At 55.8% G+C, this 21949-nt stretch overlaps 1 protein-coding gene across 4 annotated transcripts in view; it reads right to left on the reverse strand.

The window, feature by feature from the left end:
- Positions 1–18242, reverse strand: part of TBC1D9B (TBC1 domain family member 9B) — a 42975-nt gene extending 24733 nt beyond the window's left edge. For 3 of the 4 annotated variants that reach the window (XM_045794997.2, XM_045794995.2, XM_045794994.2), the window contains exons 1-7: positions 18037–18242; positions 14551–14661; positions 10474–10592; positions 6005–6233; positions 4917–5175; positions 3909–4116; positions 1314–1526 (exon numbers count right to left, since the gene is read on the reverse strand). In XM_045794997.2, coding sequence (XP_045650953.2) covers positions 1314–1526; positions 3909–4116; positions 4917–5175; positions 6005–6233; positions 10474–10592; positions 14551–14661; positions 18037–18154 — 1257 coding nt within the window. In that variant the 5' untranslated portion in view covers positions 18155–18242. The remainder of the gene's footprint in view (positions 1–1313; positions 1527–3908; positions 4117–4916; positions 5176–6004; positions 6234–10473; positions 10593–14550; positions 14662–18036) is intronic. The other variant, XM_045794996.2, reaches the window with a different exon arrangement.
- Between the last annotated feature and the right edge of the window lie 3707 nt (positions 18243–21949).

Raw genomic sequence — 21949 nt, forward strand, 5'->3', positions numbered from 1 at the left:
TCTACGTGAAGCCTGTCAGAGACTGCGAACAGCACATGACAAGATGAGTGGGCGTTGCATATAGCTCTTGGTGGAAATACGCAGCTCCCCAATCCCGCCTACAAGCAAACCCACCCCCTCAACACACGAACAACTGAACCTGAATGTGACCTGGGTCTCGCCATTCAACCACCAACTTACAGGAGACGGGGGACAGAGGAACACGGTAAACGCCTCCAGAGGGACGCTATCAGGAAGAACCAGACTGTGAGACCCTCTACAGCACAAACAACCCCGTTACTTCTACAAAATACTGCAAGAAGAAAGAGAGATGGAGAGACATCTCCAGATCAAAAGGAATTTAAGAGACGTGTCAGCCGACCGTACGTGACCTATGTGTACTTCAACGCCAATGGTGCTCAAACAGTAAAAAGTACGCCTGCATTTGGGGAAACGTGAATACAAGTGCAGCTGACCACGGAGCAGCCGGGTTCCGAGCGCGCAGGCTCACTTACGCGTGGATGTTTTGGAGAAACACACAGCCCTGTAAATGTATCTTCCTTCCCTTATGATTTTCTTAGCATCTTCTTTTCTGCTGCTGTAAAATACGGTATCTAATACGTGTAACATACCAAATCTAGGTTAATCAGCTGCTTATGCTACCAGTAAGGCTTCCAGGCCAGTGTAGGCTGTTAGTAGGTAAGCTTTGGAGGACTCAAAAATTCTATGTGGATTTTTGACCGTGTGAGGGGTCGGCACCCCTAGCCCCTTGCATTGTTCAAAGGTCAACTGTATTTGATATTAAGGAATTACTGTTAATTTTGTTGGTGTAATAAGAACATTGAAGTTAAGTCTTTAAAAAGGAGGTCTTCCCCCCACCAAAAAAAATAAACTTAAAAAAAAAAAAAGGTCTTTCCCTGTAAAAATCCCTGAAAGATTAGAGATTGACGGGAGAGATACCAGTAAATAAACCCAAGCTGGATAGGCCTCGACAGTGTGGCAGAAGTTCCTAAGGGACAGAGATGAGGTTGGCTGGTCAAGCCAAAGAGGGTTTCTTACACGGAACGGAGTTTGAGGCAGGTGAGTGATGCTCAGGACTGGGGGGGCGCGGTGGGGCGCAGGGGGGCCTGTGAGCTTGGCCAGCACGCGTGTGGCCGGGACACCCGAGTCGGGCTAGGTTAGGCTCGCCATTCTGCACCCAGAGGGAGCCCTCCCACCTGAGGACCGCGGAAGGCACCACGAGGTTCGGCTCCAGCATGGAGGCTGATGGCTGCCCAGGTTCCCCTCCTGGCCCTGACCGCCCCTGCCCCACCGCTCCAAAGGGGCCCCCTCACCTCTGGGGCCGGGTCCACGGTGTTGGCTTTCCTTCCCCCACTGCTGCCTCCTGGCTGCTTGGATGGCATTTTCTGGAGGAAGTCAGAGATCTTCTGCACCAAGAAATCGCGGTCTTTCAGGTTGGCGAACAGGAAGGTCATTTTGTTCTTGGTGCTAATGGACAGAGGGCTGGGCAGGACACTGGAGCTGTCAGCTTTTTCGACAATGGTCACCTGAGAAGGCAAGTCAAGTGCTGGGTGTCAGTGTCGGGATGGGAAGCTGACCGGCTTTGTGCACGTGGGAGCACAGTGGCCTCACGCCGTTCTCTCCTGGCCAGGGGCACTGCCTGGGCCCCACTGCGCCCATGTGCTAATCTGCTGCATGCTGTCGTGGGACTCTGAGCAAGTCACGAGCACAGGCAGGCCTGGTTTCCCCCGCCAGCCCCGCAGGACCCTCGTGAGGATGATGATGCAGAAGGCAAGTGCTCAGCCCACCTGCCGGTCCATCCGGCCGCCCCAAGACGTCCGGTTGCTCTCTTGCTCTAAGGCACGGGGAGCAGCCCTGCCTGCACGCTGTCCTAAGCACTCGCTCCCACGGCACCTGCTGCAGGTCTGTCCCGGGCCCGGCCCTGACCCTGAGGCGTGTGGACAGCTTCAGAGGTGTGGAGGGTGCAGAATGGGCACTGAAGGGATGCCTCTGCAGAGCCTGCGGTCCAGGGGGGTGGACAGACAACGGACATGCAGGGATTGGCCTGACAGACAGGGCAAGACTGGAGAAGCTGGGGCAAGACTGAGCAGAGGCGGGGCACGTGAGTGTGTGCAGATGCATGTAACGTGTGTACACGTGTGTGTGTGTGTGTGCGTGTGCGCAGGTCTGCACGCACGTGAGCTGAGATCTAAGAAAGAGCGAATGGTTCACTGCCAGTCTCATAGGTCAGAGCGGGGCACCGACATGCGCTGACATTCTGGATTATGTGGGCTGCTGTAGGGGGAGGGGACTAGAGCGGTCGGGGCAGGTAGCACCCTCCTGAGGGGGCGGCCGTGGACACGAAGGGACATGCTATGGGTGGGACGCGGGAACAAAGCCAGGTCAGGGTCCAAGTCAGCTCCTGCTTTTCGGCTGAGTGGACGGACGGAAGGAATGCTGCTTTCTGAAGCAGCAACAAAAAGGGCACTTTGGGGGGGTGCAACGTCCAGAGCCCACTGGAGGTGGGCATGAAGCCTGCTCTGAGAGGGAAGCGCTGCAAAGGCCCCTGGTGGGCACACTGAGGGCCTCTGTCCCGCCAGCTGCAGAGCCAGCCCCAACCCCAGCGCCTGAGACCGTCTCGCTCCCCGCCTCGGCCAGAGCTCTGTGCCACCAGAAACGTCGGGATCATCCGGAGCAAGAGAGCTGAACGTCACAGGGACCTGTGCAACACTCCCCCCCACCCCCGCGCCAGGCCTTAGCCCAGGACAGACACGCATGAACAGGGAATGCAGGGTTAGGGGTTAGCTGAGCCCTCAGCCGGGAGCCCCTGGAGCTGTGGCTCTTTCCCGTCCTTTGCCTCGGTCTTCCCTTGGGCAAACGAGGCAGCACACAGAACCCCCACCCCTCAACCCGCACCTATAACCACTGCACCTACAACTGGAGGACTTAGAAAATGCAGCGGGGCCCCCACCACTGTAGGTTGTTAATAAAATCAAGATACTGTGATTTAGATTATAACTTAAGCACCTCACTGTGCTTCACAGAGTTGAACGGCCAGTCTGCCTGTTGGGCCACGAGGAAAAGGAGGCCCGGGGACCTGCTCTGACCTTCTGGGGGGTCTGTCATGCTTTCCATCTGGGTGGGGGCCCTCTCCCTCACTGTCCACACCCTTCACTGGAGCATAGGACAAACGGCCTTGCTTACATCAGGGTCACTGTGGAAGCCTAAGAAACCTGAGGAAAAAATACCTCTGACAGATGAGAGCTGTCCCCTGTGACAGGTGAGAGCCGTCCCCTACCTGTGACAGGTGAGAGCCAACCCCTACCTGTGACAGGTGAGAACCGTCCCCATCCCTGACAGGTGAGAGCCGTCCCCTACCTGTGGCAGGTGAGAGCTGTCTCCTTCCCTGACAGGTGAGAATGGACTTCCAGCAGCCCTGCTGGAGTCTGAGTTACAGCCAAGGCAAGTGCCAGGAGAGGAACAGTGAGGTGGCCTCTGAGAGTGACATGGTGGGGCTGGTCGGGGGTCAAAGTCCTCCCAGCCCAGCCAAAGCAGGGCTTTGCTAAAGTCCAAGTGCCAGGCCAGGAAGGCAGGACTCAGGGACACTCACCCGCAGGAGGCCTCTGGGATCTGATCAGAGAGGCACAGGACTTTCCTGAAGTTACCTTATTCCCCAATGTGAACTCTCCTGGCATGCCAAACCCCAGCCTGTCTCCCTACCAGGTGAGGGGACCCCCGAGGAAGCATCTAGCTCACTCCCATGGCTGGAGGGACCCAGCACAAGGCAGGGGCTCAGGGAAGTTGCTGACTCACTATGTGCCCTCCACGTGCCCACCGCCGAACCCCGGGGGGCTGCTGGGGCTGGCGACCCCCACCAGGTGCCCCACCAGGGAGTCAGGGCAGAGCTGGCGTGGGGACTGGGAGCTCACCTCCCGCAGGGGTATGATGAGGTGGCAGGCGTCCTCTTCTTTGCTGGCGAAGCAGATGTAGTTGCTGGAGATGAACATCTGGCCAGGGATGTGCAGCTTGTTGAATGGGGTCCACAGGGTACAGCTCGTGTGGCCATCCAGGCGCTCGTCCCTGGGCAGCCGGAACGTGGCCCGGTAGCACTCATTCTTGGCTCGGGCGTCCAGGTCTCTGGGAAAGTGGGGTGGGGGTGGGAGGAAAGGGGAGAGGAGTGAGGGCCAGTGTGCCTGCCAAGGGGGCCACGGAGCCTTGGCTTCCACGTGGGATTGGGCTCTTTGGGGTCCTCCCACGAGCAAGTTGTGCCCGCGTTCTCAGAGTTAAATAAAACACACACAGCACATGGCCAGGGACCACGAGACACACCTGTGCGACCAGCAGAGATCAGTCAGCAAACAGCATGCCCTTGAGCCCTGATGGCTCTGGAGGACACCCAGAGGCTTGACAGGGTTTGACGTGTCGCCTGCTCGGTGCTGACGGGGGACAGGGCCCCAGGGCCTGGAGGTTCCCCCCACCTGTCCTGCGCGCCTCTGCCCTGAGGCTGCCGCTGCTGCCGGGCAAGACCCAGCCCCACCTGGACACCCAGACAAGGAGCTTCTGAACTAAAGCACGTGGTGCTGGTATGAACACAAAGGCTTGCTTGCCTGATGGCCATGAGAGGTGGCCGCCCGGCACCCTGCTCCTGGCCCCCTTGGTGGCTCTTTCCTTGTGAACTCCCCCCAGCCCCACGGGGGCTGCCGGCAGCCTGAGCAGGGCCTGGTGGGCACACCCTGATGGACAGTGTCAAGTCCTGGCCCTTGTTTCCTTTCTGGAAGGTTCCAAAAGCACCCCATCACTGGCATAGGGAGAGTGACATCCTTGGGTGGTGCCCTCCTGTAACTATGTGCAAGCAGCCCTTTCCGGGGCCTTCCTCCCACAGGGCACCTGGGAAGGGGGAGGAGGGCCGGTCTCTCCTGCCCCAGGGGGCTGCGCACCGCTTCAGAGCCGAGATGTGCCTGTGTGGCCGGGTGGGCCGGGGCAGCGCCTTGTCCTCCAGGAAGCCCTCGCTGTCCAGCAGCTGCCGCATGGCCAGGTTGGCCAGCTGCTCCATGAGCTTGAAGGTCTCGCCGATGTTGAGGAACATGGAGAAGAAGAGCTCCTGGTCCCGGGTGTCCACACGGATGCTCTCGGGGAAGAGCAGCGTGGCATTCTTCTCCAGCCTCGTGACGTCCACCCACTGCACCACCAGGCTCACTGGACACCAGCAGGGACACATAAGCCGATGGGTCAAGTGGGCCAGAGGGCTGGACAGCACCCGAGCCCGAAACCCTCCGGGAGAGCCGCATGCCGAGGGCATCACGGTTGGGCTGTGCTCGGGGACTCCACGAGGAGGGCCCGGGTCACGGGGGTCTCCACTGTGTCCCAGGCCAAGCCAGCACCCCGCCCTGAGAACATCCTGGTGAATATCTGCCCCTCAAATGGCTGAGGGGTGACACAAATGAACGCGGGGAGCTGAGCCAGCGTAGACCCTGCCTGGTGAGGAGGTGCCAGCGCGGGAGGAGGGCAGGGGGAAGGGTGTGGCAGGTGTTTGAACGGTGGTGGGGCAAGGCCTCGCTGTGCTCAGAAGGCCTGAAGCCCAGGAAGATCTGGGGGTGGTGTGGCAGCAGAGGACGCCGGCTGCCCCTGGGGAGTCTGCCTTGTGCCCAGAGGCCGGGGCTTCCTGCAGCCAGGCCCCCGAAGCACCGCATAACCTGGAGCCGCTAGGAGATGGCGTCTGCCCTAGAATGTTCGACTTAAAGGAGAGAAGGGAGCCCTGAGCCGTCGCTCTGGGAAGAACCACGTCAGTAGTGGGCCAGGAGCCCCCGAGCCAGGTGTGTGCCTGCCTCAAGCCTGGGCCTCCTCGCCGTGAACCGCGGAGATGTACTGGGTTTCGGGGAGATGCTGGGTGTGTGTGTGTGTGGGGGGGACAGAATATCGGGGGCCGCCAGGGAGGAGGCCATTCAGGAACTCTGGGGGTCTGCAGGGGCGGGGACTGTTCTGGGCGGGGGTGGGGCAACAAGCCGGGGGTCTGGGGGTCGCTCACCTTCCTTCCCCAGCAGGAAGGAGTAGAAGCACAGGTGGTTGACGGTCAGGTACAGCCAGCCCTGCCGGGGCACGCGGCCCTTCCAGTAGCTGCAGGAGTAGTAGTTGACCAGCTTCTCACCCTCCGGCATCCCGAACTGCTTCCGCATCTTCAGCTCGGCCTCCTTGAACTTCCCGGGGTCCTCGTCTCCCTGCGGCTGCAGGTTCTTGTTCTCTTCCGCGATGATGCCCTGTGTGTGGGGGGGGCCTAGGGGACTGATGCTGGCAGGCCCGGGGGCGGGGAGGGGTGCCCAGGCGCTGCGACCCAGGACTCAGGGACACTGGCCCCAGGGCCACGAGCCGGCGCGACCCAGGCACATGGTCGGACAGACGCCAGGCAGGTTCCCGAAACTCCCCGAGCTACTAATACTTCAAGCAGGGCTGGCTGGAAGTGGGGACTTTGAAAATAAACATTTATTTCTATGTACGGTTTCTGGAAAACACAATAAACATGGTAAAAACCCCACAGAGTAGAAGAGTGTGTTCAGCAAGCAGGAAGTCTCCCTCCACCCACTCTGCTGGCTCCCCGAGACACGCAGGCACTGCGGCGCCTTTAAGCAAATGCCTGCGTTTCTCCTTCCCTCGTTCTTTAGCCAAATGGCATCCAGCTGTGGCAATGTTCTGTGAAGTGCTTTTCTCAAGACAAGGATGTTCTGTATTTATTTGACTTTCTCCCCCCCTTCCTCAATATACCAGGGGCTCCTGCTTCTTGACCCCACCCACAGCCCAGCTGCAGCCCCTCCCAGCTCAGGGCCCACAGACCAGCTCTAGACCCCTCCCAGCTCAGGATCCCCAGACCACTACAGGCCCCTCCCAGCTCAGGGCCCCCAGACCAGCTGCAGGCTCCTCCCAGCTCAGGGGTCCCCAGACCAGCTGCAGGCCCCTCCCAGCTCAGGGTCCCCAGACCACTACACGCCCCTCCCAGCTCAGGGCCCACAGACCAGCTCTAGACCCCTCCCAGCTCAGGGCCCCCAGACCACTACAGGTCCTCCCAACTCAGTGCCCACAGACCGCTACAGGACCCTCCCAGCTCAGGGCCCACAGACCAGCTCTAGATCCCTCCCAGCTCAGGGTCCACAGACCAGCTCTAGACCCCTCCCAGCTCAGTGTCCACAGACTACTACAGGCCCCTCCCAGCTCAGGGCCCACAGACCAGCTCTAGCCGGCTCCCAGCTCAGGGCCCACAAGCCACTACAGGCCCCTCCCAGCTCATGGTCCACAAACCACTACAGGCCCCTCCCAGCTCAGGGCCCACAGACCAGCTCTAGGCCCCTCCCAGCTCAGGGGCCCCCAGACCAGCTGCAGGCTCTTCCCAGCTCAGGGCCCCTAGACCAGCTCTAAAGCCCTCCCAGCTCAGGGCCCACAGACCACTATAGGCCCCTCCCAGCTCAGGGGCCCCCAGACCAGCTGCAGGCCCCTCCCAGCTCAGGGCAGATCCATTCTGTGTTCTGCCAGCATCTTCACTGGGCCTGGGATGCCCACAGAACATCACCCTGGGCCACAGAGCCAGCCCCAAACCTCTTGGGTAAAAGAGTTTTAGCACCCTTGGCTCAAAACATTCATGCAAATCTTCCCGGAGGATGATTCCTCAGTAAACTAAGGTCATTCAAGGCCAGTGTCTGGGGCCTGGCCTACTGCTCCTGCTGGGCCTCCTAGTGGCCTCGTGCCCCTCCACCCAGGGGCAGGAGGACAGCCAGGAGCCTGGGTGAGGACCAGAGGTAGGGTGTGCTCTGACGCTGTAGGTGTGACGTCCACATCTCCTCTCTCTCAAGCTGCCCCTGGTGCTTCCAGAACATTCCCGTAGGAACCAGCTCTACATCTGGGAAGAAGGCTCAGGCAAAGCTCCTGCCTCATTACTGAGGCCCCACCTTTGTCTTCTCTGCCCTCAATTCCGCCACTAGGAGGCTGGAGAAGCAGCCCCATCCGTGGAGTGCGGGTGGGCCACCACCCCGCCCTGTCCCACCAGTCACTTTTCTGGGTCTCAGCCAGAAGCCCCCTTTTCCCTGCTCCCTGTAGCTGGGAGACCCCCAAGCAGGGATTGGGGGGCTGACCGCTCCTGCTCTGCCTTTCCCTCTGCACTCCCCTGGAGCCCCTCTTTCCAATGCCCTGTCCTATAGGAACGGTGTTGCAGGAGGAACGATCCTACCAATGGGAATGAACTGGCCTGGCTCACAGGGTTGGGATTTGCTTTGTTGGCTGATAGAACAAGACTGTAAAAATCGCTGGGCCGATTTTAAATGACTGAGTCCATTTCTTTAAGAGTTCTAGGCATACTCAGGTTTCTTATTTCGTCCTGAGTCCCAGTTTCAGTTATATTATGGGGTAGGCCAAGTAAGAGCCCCCCAAAGATGTCCACATCCTAACCCCCAGAGCCTTACATGACAAAAGAGATGTGTGGATGTGATAAAGTACCTATTCTGACCCAGCGAGAGGGGCCTGGATTATTCAGGTGAGCCCAACAGATTGTCAAAAGGGTCATTGTGAAGAAGAGACAAGAGGGTCCGAGCCACAAAGGGAAGGAGGCGACAGGAGTGGGGAGGGAGAGGGAGTGATCTGAAGACGCCACGCTGCTGGCACTGCAGGTGAAGGACCCAGGACCGAGGAAGACCAGCGGCGCCTAAAAGCCGGAACCGGCGAGGAAACGGGTCCTCCCCTCTGAGCCTCCGGAAGGAGCACGGCCTGCCCACAGCTGGCGTTCAGCCCGCGAGACCCACTGCGGACTGCTGACTTCCAGAACTCCCAGATACGGGACCGTGTGAGGCCGCAAAGTGTATGGGAACTTGTGGCGGCAGTGACGGAAGCGAACCCATCCTGTTGTGATCAAGTGTCCACGTTGTCTAAACTCTTGAACTTACTGGCTCAAAGCTCTTTACGGCATTTCTCTCTCTTTTCTAAAACTCCGCTTTTTTATAGGTGTTCCTCCCAGTTCCTTCCCAACCCTGCTCGTTTGAGGCTTCCTGCTTCGGTCCCGGGTCCCTTCTGACACAGGTTTGTTTATACCTTAGGTCATTTCCTGGACCCGTGGCCTTTCTACATCATTCCCTTGTCCCCTATGGAGTTAACCTCTGCCTTTTACTATTTCCTTCTGATTTCCCGATTTCTGGGGTTAGACATGCTGACTTACTGAACTGGATGCTTGGCTCGTTAATTTCCCCCCTTTCTTCTTCTCCTCCTAAGATTTAAGGCTTCGAATTTCCTCCTGTGCACCTGCTTTTGCTGCAGCCCACAGATTCGGATACGTAGGGGCATTCTGACCATCATTCAGTTCTAAGTATTCTCTAACGCGTATTTCCTCTTGAAGCCATGCGTCATGGAGAGATTTTTGTTCTGTTGTGTTGGTTACTTTGGGTCTGGCGTGTAGGAAGCATTCAATAATGTTGCTTCGTTATTATTATTATCATTGCCCAGCTTCTCAGTGGGAGAGGGGAGACTTGCCTCTGCTCTCCTTGCCTTTTCTTATGGAGCTAGAAAGGTGATGTGGGTCCTGCTCGGAGCCTCAAAGCGCACGGGGAGGAACCAAGGGAGTGTCGGCACGGTCTGCCCACGTCTAGAAAGTTCTGGAATAATGAAGTCACGGGGGCCTGCCCAAAGCAACCCTGCACAGCTAAACCTGGACTTGGTAAGAGCCCTCCGAGAAACCTAATCTAAGGCAAAATCCCTGGACAGAAAGACGATGACAGCCATGCGCGCAGATAGATTCTCATTACGGCGTGAATCATCCCCTGCAGGGGAAAAGCAGAAGCATTCCTGTGCTATCACTTTTGACCCACGGCTCCAGTTTTCATAGCTGTAAAACAGCCCACGAAGGGTACCATGTATGACTTAGCAAGTCCCCTGATCAGGACGTGCTCGGCGCAGGACTCGGTAGGACGTGCTCGATAAATGCCAGGCTAGCAAGCAGCCCGGCCCTCATCTTGCAGAACAGATCGCAGCTGCTTCCCCTCCCACCCTCGGGCTGGAGGCGCTGTTTCTGCTGACGGTGCTGCAGGGAGCATCCGCGTGTGCCCACGCTGCATGGCCAACGCCAGGGAAGGGAAATGCCGTGCGAGGGGGTGCACCCCGTTCTAAGTCGGGTTGGTTTCCTAAATGAAACATACCTCCGGCTAGTCTATCACTTCCAGCCAAGGAAGTGATGTGAGCCAAGGGACTGGCCATCAGCGGGGCGCGCCCACCTATTTGCTCTAATGCCCTTTGCGGGGAATGGGAAGTTGCGGCCAAGCGTGCTTTGACCCTGGGGCGGCCCGGAGAGGCGGGGGCCTGTCCGGCAATGAGTTCGATCAAACGCCCCTTTCATGAGCAGGAGAACGGGAGCGCACGCTTGCCTCCACCTCTGTTACCACCACACTGTCTGACGAGTAAACGAGAAGACACAGGCCAACACTGCCCACCCCAAGAGGGGCGTGGGAACCGCAAGTGCAAGGTGGACCTTACGTGGATCTTGCCCTTGACGAAGGTGGTGATGTCTTCCTCATTGTCAAAGATGGACAGCGTCTGGAGTAAGTTATTTTCCAGCCATTCCCAGTGCTTGGTGATCTCTTTGCGGGAAGAACCTGGGGGAGGTTTGGTGGAGTAAAGAGGAAAATCGTTAACATCACCAGGCCTTAAACATAAGTTCAGAGACTAATAACACAGATGACTAATTTGCTCTACCCAAAAGACTACAATCTTCAGGCCGTCTCTCTTTTCCATCTTCAACGTTCTGTATAGGTATGTAACAAAGTCACGAATGGTCCTGGTGAACACGAAAATAACTCTGGCAGAATCACAGAGTCATGCTGAAGAGAAGGCCTGCACCTCCACTAACACCAAGAAAGAGTGACCGTTTGATTCCTACGCCCTTCCAGAAGCAGTGTACGGATCTGCGGGTTTGCTTGGTTGTCACGATTTTCCTCGGGGATAAAGGACTTCATGTGGTCGCTGATATAGAGGGGACTAACCAGACACAGTCAGACTTGGTATAAGTGACTGCAGTCCTCCGGAGGATTCCTTCCTGTAGGACTCCAGGCCCCTGGCCAGCTGGTCTCCTGCTGGGCACACCAGAGGCTCTCACCCCTCTCTCTGAAGCCAGAGGCAGCCACCTAGGCCTTTGCCTGCAGGCCCCTCCTCCCCATCCCTGCTCACATCCCAGCCGAGCTCCTGCCTCCTCCGGGAACCCCTGCCTGACCCCGTCAGCTTCTGGCTGGCCCCCAGTGTCTGCCCCGCCTTGGAGGTGGTCCCTGTGCTCCTCAGGGAGGGGCCCTGCAGGGCACAGCAAGTCCAGTGGTAATGGAAAAACTTAAGAGAAGGCAGTTCACCACCACCCCCAAAGGGCGGGGCAGCTGTTTTCTCTGCCCCCGCCCCCCTGGAACAGGGAAAAGGGGACCCCCTGGAGGAGAAGTAAAAGGATGAGGGAAGTCTCTGCTTGGCCTGGCTTCCCCTGCCTCTCTGGGGTATGCTTGTGCCTGGCAGGGGCTTTGCACTGAAGAAGTGTTTTCTGAACGAATGAACAGAAAAGAAGGGGGAAGGCCCTACATCCTTCCAGCTGACCTGGGTCGGACAGTTTATGGACAGAGTGCCTAGAAGGCCCAGCTGATCCCCTGTGACCTATGCCTGCACACTGGGCATGGAGGGAGCCCGGGCAAGACACAAGACCAACACGGCTGTGGGCCACAGACATTTTTGCTGGGGTGACTGATTCTCTGGCACCCCGTCCTTCCCTGCCTGGCAACATCTTCCACTGGCTGGAGACTCCATCCTGAGCCCGCCCCAGCCAGGCCCAGTGGGTTCCCACCATCTCTTCTGTCCCAGGCACCTGCTCAATTGCTCTGACACATGTCACAGCCCAGCCGGTCTTGGGGACAGTTGAATGTTTCTACCTTTACCCAACGAGCTCACTACTCTGACCATCAATTCTGAGTTAGGGCCCGCCCCCTCTCCCACGGGCCAGCGTGAAGCTGCCTCTGCGAAGGCGATTAAACCCAGGATCATACAACGTACAGCGAGCCACAACACACAGTCAACAGGACCCCTGCAGGTCCCTTCAATCATCCATAAATGACCTTTCGCCCCCCATTTTTCTTTGGGCTTCTCATGTGGCCTCCTTTCCCTGGTATACAGAAGCTAAGGTCTAGCTGGTAGAAGGGATTTCTCTCTTTCTCCCTCTTTTCTGCCAAGAACCCATGTTTGAATTTGGAAGTTAAATCTGCAAGTAATGCAATTCAAGTGTGTCATTCTTTTCTACACCCGCGTTCCTGGCAACCTCAAACAGAAGAAATCCTGTCCACACTGCCTGTGTGGGTCTGTGTGCACTTCGATGATAAAATATTTACATGTGTGCATTTAAAAGAATTATTAGTTAGAAGTAACTCAGTCTTCACTTAGCACTAAGTAAACACAAACCATGCCGTCTTTGTGTTGGGTCCAGGGACTAAGCAGAATGTAATCGCTAATTATTATGAAAGGCTATTTCTGCCTTCGGACCTTTTCGTGGAGTATCTTATTTACCTCTTAGAGAACCATGGAGACAGTACCATTGTTTTCATTTCACAGGAGGAAACTGAGGCACAGTGAGGTTAAGTAAGTGGCCCAGTGTCACAGAGCCGGGAAGTAACCAAACCACCATCCTAACCCAGGCTGCCTACCGTGGCCCTCAGGGAGCTGCTGGTCTAGTGGGAGAGCCAGGGAGCCTGCAGCGTATGAAGTGCTGGTAAAGATGCGGCGAGTGTAGAGGAGCAAGACGGAAAGGTGGCTGCCTGGGTCTGGGGAGTCTGGTTTTCCATAGGAGCTGACACCCGGGCGGGTTCTCAACAGAGTGGGAGGTTAGGTGGACGTGGGGGGGACACCAGGCACGCAGATCAGGACAGGTGTGGCTGGGAACTTCGGGTCCTGTGTCTGTCTGGTCTGGCTGCAGGCCAGGTGTGAGCTGAGGGGAGGACAGAGACGGAGATGGGCTGACCCCAAAAGTCCGTCAGTGGCACGCTAAGGAGCCGGGATTTACTGGGCAGGTGTCGGCATGACCAGTCTGGTTTGGCAGAGCTGAGGGGAGGGGCGTGCCCAGCAGAGGTCAGGGCAGGGCTGGGAGGTCTGGTGGAAGCTGGAGCAGTTCGGCGTATGTAGCCTGAGGCTAAGAACTAAGGCTCTTCGGCACGGCTGGGGCTCTTCCCCAGCACCGGCCTGCTGCCACCAAAGGGGTTCCCACACTGCCACCAGCGTGGCCACCCTCCTCCTTCACTGCCACTGCCTGCCCCCTCCCCGTCTGCTCCCTGAGATAGAATATCGCCGAGACAGGAAAAATCTCGAGGGCCCATTTAAGAGTCACGTGTCTCTCTACAGCCCAGGCGCACACCAACCTCCCTGAGCCCTCTCTCCCGCAGGCCCTGGAACCAGGAGGACTGGGGCCCTACCACGCCCCACTTGGCCTTGGGCAAACCCAGACTTGGAAGCCTCTGTCTCTGGATTCAAACACAGGGGAAAGGGCACCTCCGTTCAGGAACTTGGGAGGAAGCAGATTTCTAAAGCCGGGGTCCAAGGAGGCTCTCATCACCTTTCTCAGGCCTCCTCACCCCCTCTGGGCCACCGCTTCCTCATTTTCAAAATAGGAAAAAAAACCCCAAAGTTCTACTTCTGGAGTTCTTGGGAGGTTTGCGTAAGTGCCTGGCCCGCAGGAAGTGCTATCTGCCTGTATCCGTGAATGTGTCCAAGTGACCCCAGCCAGGCTGGTACCCGCTGACAGGGGCCCCCTCCCAGACGCTGGGGAGGGTTGGGCGTATCTCCTCCCGGGAGGACGCCACGGCCGACTGTCATTACTGGCGGCAGTTACGTTCCATCACGTCTCCTGGAACATGGAACAGGCCAAGACTGATCCCAGGGGAGCTGCGGGGAGGGCCATGCTCCTGTAAGCCTGGGGTCCCAACATCTTCATCACGCGATCAGTACATGACTTTGTTTCATGTGGCTTTCTGTTTAAAGGCACCTTATTTCGTATATATTAATTCCCTAACATCACATGCCAGGCCAGCAGCACCGGCCGTAACTCAGGCCTGAATGAAGCTCCTTGAACACACGTTCCCTCTCCACAAGGCGCATCAGCGCGTCTGTGCTTCGGAACACAGCCGGCACCTCGGCACCCCACTCGGGGCCACTTGCCACAGCAACATCACCAACAAAAGCCCAAAGTATGGCCCAAAGACCACAGAAAGGACCCTGGTTTATAGTCTGACAGCTGCCAAAAGAAGGCAGGAGGACGCCTTGCCCCCTTCGGCTGGGAACCTGAGTGTCAGGCGGCTCAAAATTTTCACTGCTCTGCGCATGCACGTGTCCACGACTGTCCACAGATAATCCCCACGCCGCACAGGGCACCCGTGAACGTCTGAGCGGCCTTCCTGAGCGAGATGCAGGCCTGGGTCATGTGGTCTGAAGCACCGGGTTCTCCAGGGGCGACATCCAGCCCAGGAATGCAGGCTGTGTCCCCTCCCTCCCAGGGTCCCGCCACCCCTGGCTCATCCAGGGCAGGCCCTGCCCGGCACCTACCACATGCCACTGTCCAGTAGACCTGCGAGTCCTGGGTCTGGTGCAGGATTCGGTAAGGGGCCACGCGGGCACTGGAGTCCAACACCACGTCCAGGGTGCCCACGAGAAGACCTGGGGGCAGGGCAGAGAGAGGAGAGTAAGGGAGGGCCACACTCACAGCCGAGCCCTGGAGGCCAGCCAGGACGGGAGCACCACCCTCGATGCCCTGGCCCAGACGGAGACACAGCTTGGCATCCCCCTCGTCCACCAAATGACTTCTTTTTCCTCAAAGGCCTACCGAAAAATCCCCTCCCACTTCTTCCTGGCAGCTTCTGCTCCTTCCCCAGACTCACAAACACGTGTAGGCAGGGGCTGATGCAGGTTTTGGGGGGACTTTGTTATAAGCTGAAACAATTCTGGGAGGCCCTCTTCAGGAAAAATATAAAATTAGGTTGTTTTTAAATTTATTTTTAATTTTTTTCAAATACTTTTTTCAAAATTCTCAAAAATGAGAAAGTACAACCGTCACAAATTAAAAACAAAAACAATACCATGACTCTCACAAAATCCAGACAAAGAGTACAATGTGTTTTACTAACTGCCAGACACATCTCTTAAGGGACATTTTTGGCCATGTATTCTTGCCGGCTTTTTTTTTTTTTTTTTAAAGATTTTATTTATTTATTTGACAGAGATAGAGACAGCCAGCGAGAGAGGGAACACAGCAGGGGAGTGGGAAAGGAAGAAGCAGGCTCATAGCGGAGGAGCCTGATGTGGGGCTCGATCCCATAACGCCGGGATCACGCCCTGAGCCGAAGGCAGACGCTTAACCACTGTGCCACCCAGGCGCCCCTTGCCGGCTTTTTTTTTAAAAAAAAAGTAAGACAATGATTTTGTAATATCACTTTCCATTATCAACAACAGGAAGAGAATGTAGTCTTTCCTCCGCCAAGTAATCACAAATTTTTATTCTGGGAAGTGTTAAGGAAGTTCCTTGTGGCTTCAGAAGTCATGACTGAAGAGGACACAGCAATTTTTAGAACTGTCCAATTTGGGAAAACACTCATCCAGTTTTTTCCATCTTGGAAGCATTTTAGGGCACTTCAAATTTTCCTTCTCATCACGTACAGCCTTTGTCAATGACACCGTTACCCCGACAAATCAGAGGAAATGTCTGCCTTTTACCGCTGTGTTTGACTCTCTCTTCTCCGTTAAGTGAATTATCAAGATACCTAAAAACCTGTTCACTGTTCCTATTTGGAATTCACATTTTCCTTTTTAATGAAGTGCTGCTTTTGGTATGCTCTGGAAATAGTCTGTGACCCTTTTCCTGTTGATGTCAGAGTAATTTCTACTGATTGTATTAACTTGACCATAACGCTTTTGCTCCATATTCCATTTTTAATGATTTTTTTCCCTCCCCAATCTTTAACACATAAAATTACTGATTATAAAAGAAGGTACCCGTCACATACACCCAAGTTAGGAATCTGTAGTCTCTCGTTTTATTGAAATGTTCTAGAATGCCTAAGTTGCAGTTAAAGTGGCATATATTCAAGCTTTAAAGTGTTTGGAATAGACTTTTTTCATGGTTCCTGTTGGGGTTTCTTTTCTGGTCTTGGAAACTTTATTTGAATGCTTATTCTGTTGGCATATCCACGTTTCGAGATCTGAAAGCTTCTTCGTGGGCAGAATATCTCGTCATACTCAGACTCTTCCCTCTTCTTCTTCTTTTTTTTAAAGATTTTATTTATTTATTTGACAGAGAGAGCAAGAGAGCACAAGCAGTGGGAACAGTAGAGGGAGAGGGAGAAGCAGGCTCCCCGCTGGGCAAGGAGCAGGACGTGGGGCTCAATCCCAGGACCCTGGGATCACGACCTGAGCCGAAAGCAGACGCTTAACCCACTGAGTCACCCAGGCGCCTCTTATACTTAAACTCTTCAATGAAGGATCCAGGCTGGCATCTGGTTTTAAAAGCCAGCCTGATGAAAAGCACACTACTAACTGTTCCTCCCTTGGGGAGACAGGGTTCAGGAGACCATGATGCCTATGATGGCACCGGGAAGGCCAGGCAGAGGCCTTGGCAGGACTCACCAAACCTAGATGCAACAGGGAGTTGAAGGAGTGGCTCCTGGGGTGGGGGGCTGGGCTCTGAGAGAGATATGTGTGAGGTGGAAGGGGCCTTCTGTGCACAGGAAGGCGGAGCACAGAGGGTCCTAGCCACCGTCTGAGACGATCTTCAGAAGCAGAGAGCACAGAACAAGCCGCTGGAAGTGCACCAGCCAGATAGGACACACTGGCACGCTGGTGCAACAGAAGGTTCTGGGAACCGTGCCTCACTTTTCTGCACCGGCTTGCAGTAGCTTCTGAGGCTGACCACATTCAGACTCTCCAGAGGGGCTGCTGTCTAACCCCCTCGGAACAGCTAGTCCAGGACGCAGGTCCAGCACTGGCTCCTGGGGTTCCTGTGGCTGTTGGGAGGCAGCCCGAGGCACTGAAGGGAACACAGTTTTCTTAGGAGAGGGACAGTGTCTTCCATATTAGGAGGTGTGGCCCCGGAGAGGGTGGCAGGGGACGTCTGTGGGAAACTTCTGCCTGCATCTGGCAGGGCTGTATTCGCTGCTCATGTTTCAAATCAGGATGTTTCACAGAGATGGCTGTTGATAACTTGTAAGAGCTGTCCATGTTGGGCCCGCCGTCCTGTATGGCCACAAGGGGCCACCCGGAAGCACAGACACTTATCCGGCGGAGCCTGCCCAAGCTCCGCGATGGCCATCCCCGCACAGGCTTGGAGCACGAGGGCCTGTGGACCACACCTGCAGAGGGAAGCCCAGGGGACTTTCCCTGGACCCTACATGCCACAGGGCTGCAGGCGGTGCCTGTCCACCGTTAGCGTGCTGCCCAGGCGGACAAAGGGGCACCTTGGCTGGCTCACGCTGGTAAGTAGGCACAGCCTCCGTCTGCAGCTCCAGTCATCAAGCAGGAAAGGTGGGCGAGGAGAAACCAGGGGGTTGGGGGCTGAGGCCAGCAGCGGCTCGGGGGACCTCTGATCTCGCTAAAAGGGCAATTTTGGGGGTAAGGAAAGAAGCAAAAGAAAATGTGTGCTTGTGTCACTTGGCCCCTCGGAGGCACTTGGGGAAACTGAGGCAGAGGACGAGGACCAGGGGGTGTCGCCGACTTTCCGCTGTGAATCCCACTCCAGGAGGCTGCACGCGCCTGGGCCAAGCCCCGGGAAGCTCACCGGCACCGCGTCTGGGCAGAGGCCGCCCTGGGTCGGCCGAAGTCACCGAGCAGCCTCCCAACGCCAGCACCTTCGCCTTCCCCGGTCCTAGGCCCGGGCTCCCGGCGCGCCCCCCGCCCCCGCCTCCCGGCCGCCAGCCCGCCCCCGCCTCCCCGGCACCCCCGATCCCTCGCGCCCCGGGCCCGGCCCGGCCCCCCGCCACCGACGCGCCCTCCCCGCCCGGCCCGCGGCCGCGTCCACAGGCCCGGCCGCCGCGCGCCCCTCACCCGTGAGGCCGCCGCCCTTGCCGTGGCCGCGGCGCCGCTGCAGCACGAAGAAGGGGTTGGCCCGCTCCGTCACCCACAGCGCGTTGGCCACCAGCACCTCCTCCGGGCCCAGCCACATCGTGGGGCCACTCGCACCGGGCCGAGGCCGGCCAGGCGGAAGCGCCGCCGCCGCCGTCGCCGCCGCGCCGGAGCCGAGCGGGAGGGGCGGGGCGGGCGGGCCGAGCGGGCGGCGCCCCCTTGCGGGCGCGCGGACCAGCAAGCGCCGGCTCCCCGGGCCCCGCCCCGCCCGCCCCCCGCCTCCGGTCACTGGCCGCCCGGGCCCGGTCGTGGCCACCTCCCTCTCGCCCAGGCCCCGGCGCTGCAGACTCATCTAGGAGCGACGGGCCAGCCCCGGGGACACGGGCCTCTGGCCAGAATGGCCGAGTGCCCAGGCCAGAGGAACTGGTCGTGCAGCGAGCCCGGCCCCTGGCGTTTTGTGAAAACCTGTCCAGGGTTTTGTGGGGGAGGGGAGGAATGTGAAGAAATAGCGGGGCAAAAACACTTTCGGCTGATCGTGCTGTGCCCCCCCCTTCCCCGCCCCGGGCGTGTTAACTTTGCAAAGGGCGGCTGGAGAGGGTTAGAGACGATTGTCGTCATTCTCAGAATTCTGACAGTCGGGCCTGAGGCTGGGAAAACCTCCGGGAACCCCGAAGCTGGCAGGATGCTCAGAAATCGTGCAGTCCGCTCTCCTGACAGATGGGGACACTGGGGATTGGTGTCTAGGATTCGGGGACAGGGCTGGCCCTGGGACTTTGGGGTTTTCTGCATAGGCACAGGCAGCCCCCCGCTGGGCAGGGGATGTGGGTCCCTGCTCTCCCAGTGCTGGCCTGTAGGGGTCGACCCCCTCACAGTTCAAACACTGACCCTTTTGAGGGAAAGGGGGAGCTGTGAACTCCGTCTGGGGCAATCCGGAATGTCCAGGGCCAGTTGGGTGGCAGGATCATGCTGCTGGCCTGGGCTGGCCAGGACCCCGGAGGAGGGCAGAGGGAAGGAGGCACTCTGGGATCATCCCAGGAGGCTTAAGCTGGCTGCCAATTGGGTTTCTGTCATTGGCATTCAAGAATCTAACATGATAGATATAAGTGAAGTAGGCAGTTTCATGGTTGACAGGCAGAGTGATCACAAGTCTCCTGAAAAGTTGCTTGAGACTGAAACGAGATGCAGAGGCCATTTTTCTCTAAGACCTTGGAAGCTTAAATTGATAATGTGCTCTCTGGGGACTAACCTACCCTCAGGAATTTGGGAGATGGTGAAGGGTTATTTTGTTCCTTCTCAAGCTTGAGCATGCATCAGAATCACCTGCAAAGCTGGTTAACACACACATTGCTGGGCCCCACCTCAGAGTGTTTGCATTTCTAACAAGTTCCTAGCGGATACTGATGCTGCCTTTTGATAACTATGCTTTATAAGAAGGAAAAGAACAAAAGTTTATTGAGCACTTAGGCTGTGCTAAGCCTACTTCATTTCCCCCCTTCTTGTAAGATATAATTCATGTTCCATAAAAGTCATCCTTTTAAAGTATTAGTATATTCACAAAGTTGTGCAGTCGTTACCACTAATTCCACAGTTCCAACACTCCAAAAAGAAACCTCTTACCTATTAGCAATCACTCCCCATTCCCCAATCCCCTCCACCCCCCGGCAACACTAATCTATTTCTGGCCCTCTGGATTTGCCCATTCTGGACATTCCATATAAATGAAATCATAAGCACTATGTGGCCTTTGTGTCTGGCTTCTTCCACTTACTGGAATGTGTCCAAGGTTCATGTTGTAGCAGTTATGAGTCCTTCATTCCTTTTCATGGCTGAATAATATTCCATTGTGGAGAATACACCCCATTTTGTTTATCCATTCATCAGTTGGACATTTGGATTGTTTCCCCTTTTTGGCTATTATGAACAATGCTGCTGTGAACATCTGTGTACAAGTTTTTGTGAACATGTTTTCAGTTCTCTTGGATGTGTTTCTAGGAGTGGAACTGCTGGGTCCTATGGTAAAGCTGTGTGAATTTTTTTTTTTAAAGTAGGTTCCATGCCCAGCATGGAGCCCAACGCAGGGCTTGAACTCATGACCCTGAGATCAAGACCCAAGCTGAGATCAAGAGTCAGATGCTTAACCAACTGAGCCACCCAGGCGCCCCATGTTTAACTTTTTGAGGAACCACCAAACTGTTCTCCAAAACAGCTGCACCATTTCACATTCCCACCAGTGATGTGTGAGGATTGCAGTTTCTCCATATCTCTACATTTGTTACTGTCTTTTTTATCATAGCCACCTTAGTGGGTATAAAGTAATATCTCAGGTGGTTTAGACCTGCCTTTCCCTAATGACTTATGATGTTGGGTATCTTTCCATGTGCAAGATGGTTATTTGCATACCTTCATTGGAGAAATGCCTAGTCATACGCTTTGCCCATTTTTAAATTGGGTTATCTTTTTATTGTTGAATTATAAGAGTTATTTATATATTCTATTTTTTTAAAAGATTTTCTTTACTTATTTGAGAGACAGCACAAGCGGGGTAAGGAGCAGAGGGAGAAGAAGACTCGAGCGGGGTGAGGGGCAGAGAGAGAGGGAGAAACAGACGCTCCATGGAGCAGGGAACCCAACTCGGGCCTGATCCCGGGACTCCGGGATCATGACCTGAGCTGAAGGCAGACACCCAACTGACTGAGCCACCCAGGTGCCCCATATACACTCTAAATACTAGACTGTTATTGGCTAAATGATATTAAGCCTACTTCTTACATGCTTTAAAATCTAATCTCCACATGTTAACCCTATGAGGTATTTTATGATGCCTGTGTGAGAGACAATACAACTGAAATCCAGACAGAAGAAATTATTTGCAGAGTTCATATTAGTAAGTGGTGGAGGTGGTTCTGATGTCCAGACCTTTTTGGGTACCAACCTTCTCTACACATGTTGGACATTTGCTGCTTTTGTCCCGTCATCCACTTCTTCTTGTGCAATGTCACGATTTTGTTGAGGAAACCACACCTTAGACCTCTCAGCTTCCATCTTCAGGGGAAGCCACATTCACTCCGTGGCTGCAGAAGTGGCGCCCATTGGCACACACCACCTCTGTGATCACAGTGGCTGGTTCAGCGAGACAGCCACAGGCCTCCAACCAAGCCAGTCAGGCTCAGAGAGATGCCCATTCTGGTCTGGGTTACCTCCTGGGGAAGGAGACCAGCACCCTGGGGAAGGAGACCACCACCCTGAGCCTGAGCCTGGAGCTTCTCCAGAGGAAGCATAGCTAGCAAGTGTGACCTGGTGTCAGTGTTTCAGGGCCAACCCATGCCACAAGGGACATGAGCATAGCCCCTTGCATTTTAGCTTTCGGGAGCCACTAAGTTCCCCTTTTGCTCAAGCCAGTTTGGGTTGGGGCTTCCGTCACTTGCAACCAAGGGAGTCTTCACGGATAAAAAGCAGCCAAAGCAGCTTTTTCAATAGGTTTTTATTGGAATGGTTATATTAGCAAATCCCACACATACGGGTATACACTATCAGCATATAGGTATATACCATACCATTTCACTACTTAATTATACTTACAGTAACCATACGGACCTAGGCATTGTGCTGCCCAGGACATTTCAAAGGGCTTATAAGATCTGATTGCCAAGAAATCGGCTCACATTCTACTCGCAGGTATCTGTGTTCTAGACAAGGTCACCCCCCCTACAGTGAGCCCCCAAACTAAGCAAATGATCGATTTTGCTTTTTCGCTATTTGATGTGTGTTCTTTCTGGCACAAGCTATCCAGTGGTGAATTAAAATTCAAGTGCATAGTTTCCCTTTCATCCCTCGAGGTGGAAGGGAAGTCATTTGCCACATTTAAATATATCCCCAGCCTCCCCCACCCCAAATT

This window comes from Ursus americanus, chromosome 5 (genome assembly GCF_024610735.1).
Source record: "Ursus americanus isolate L20-20 chromosome 5, mUrsAme1.1.p, whole genome shotgun sequence".
Taxonomy (NCBI): Eukaryota; Metazoa; Chordata; class Mammalia; order Carnivora; family Ursidae; genus Ursus; species Ursus americanus.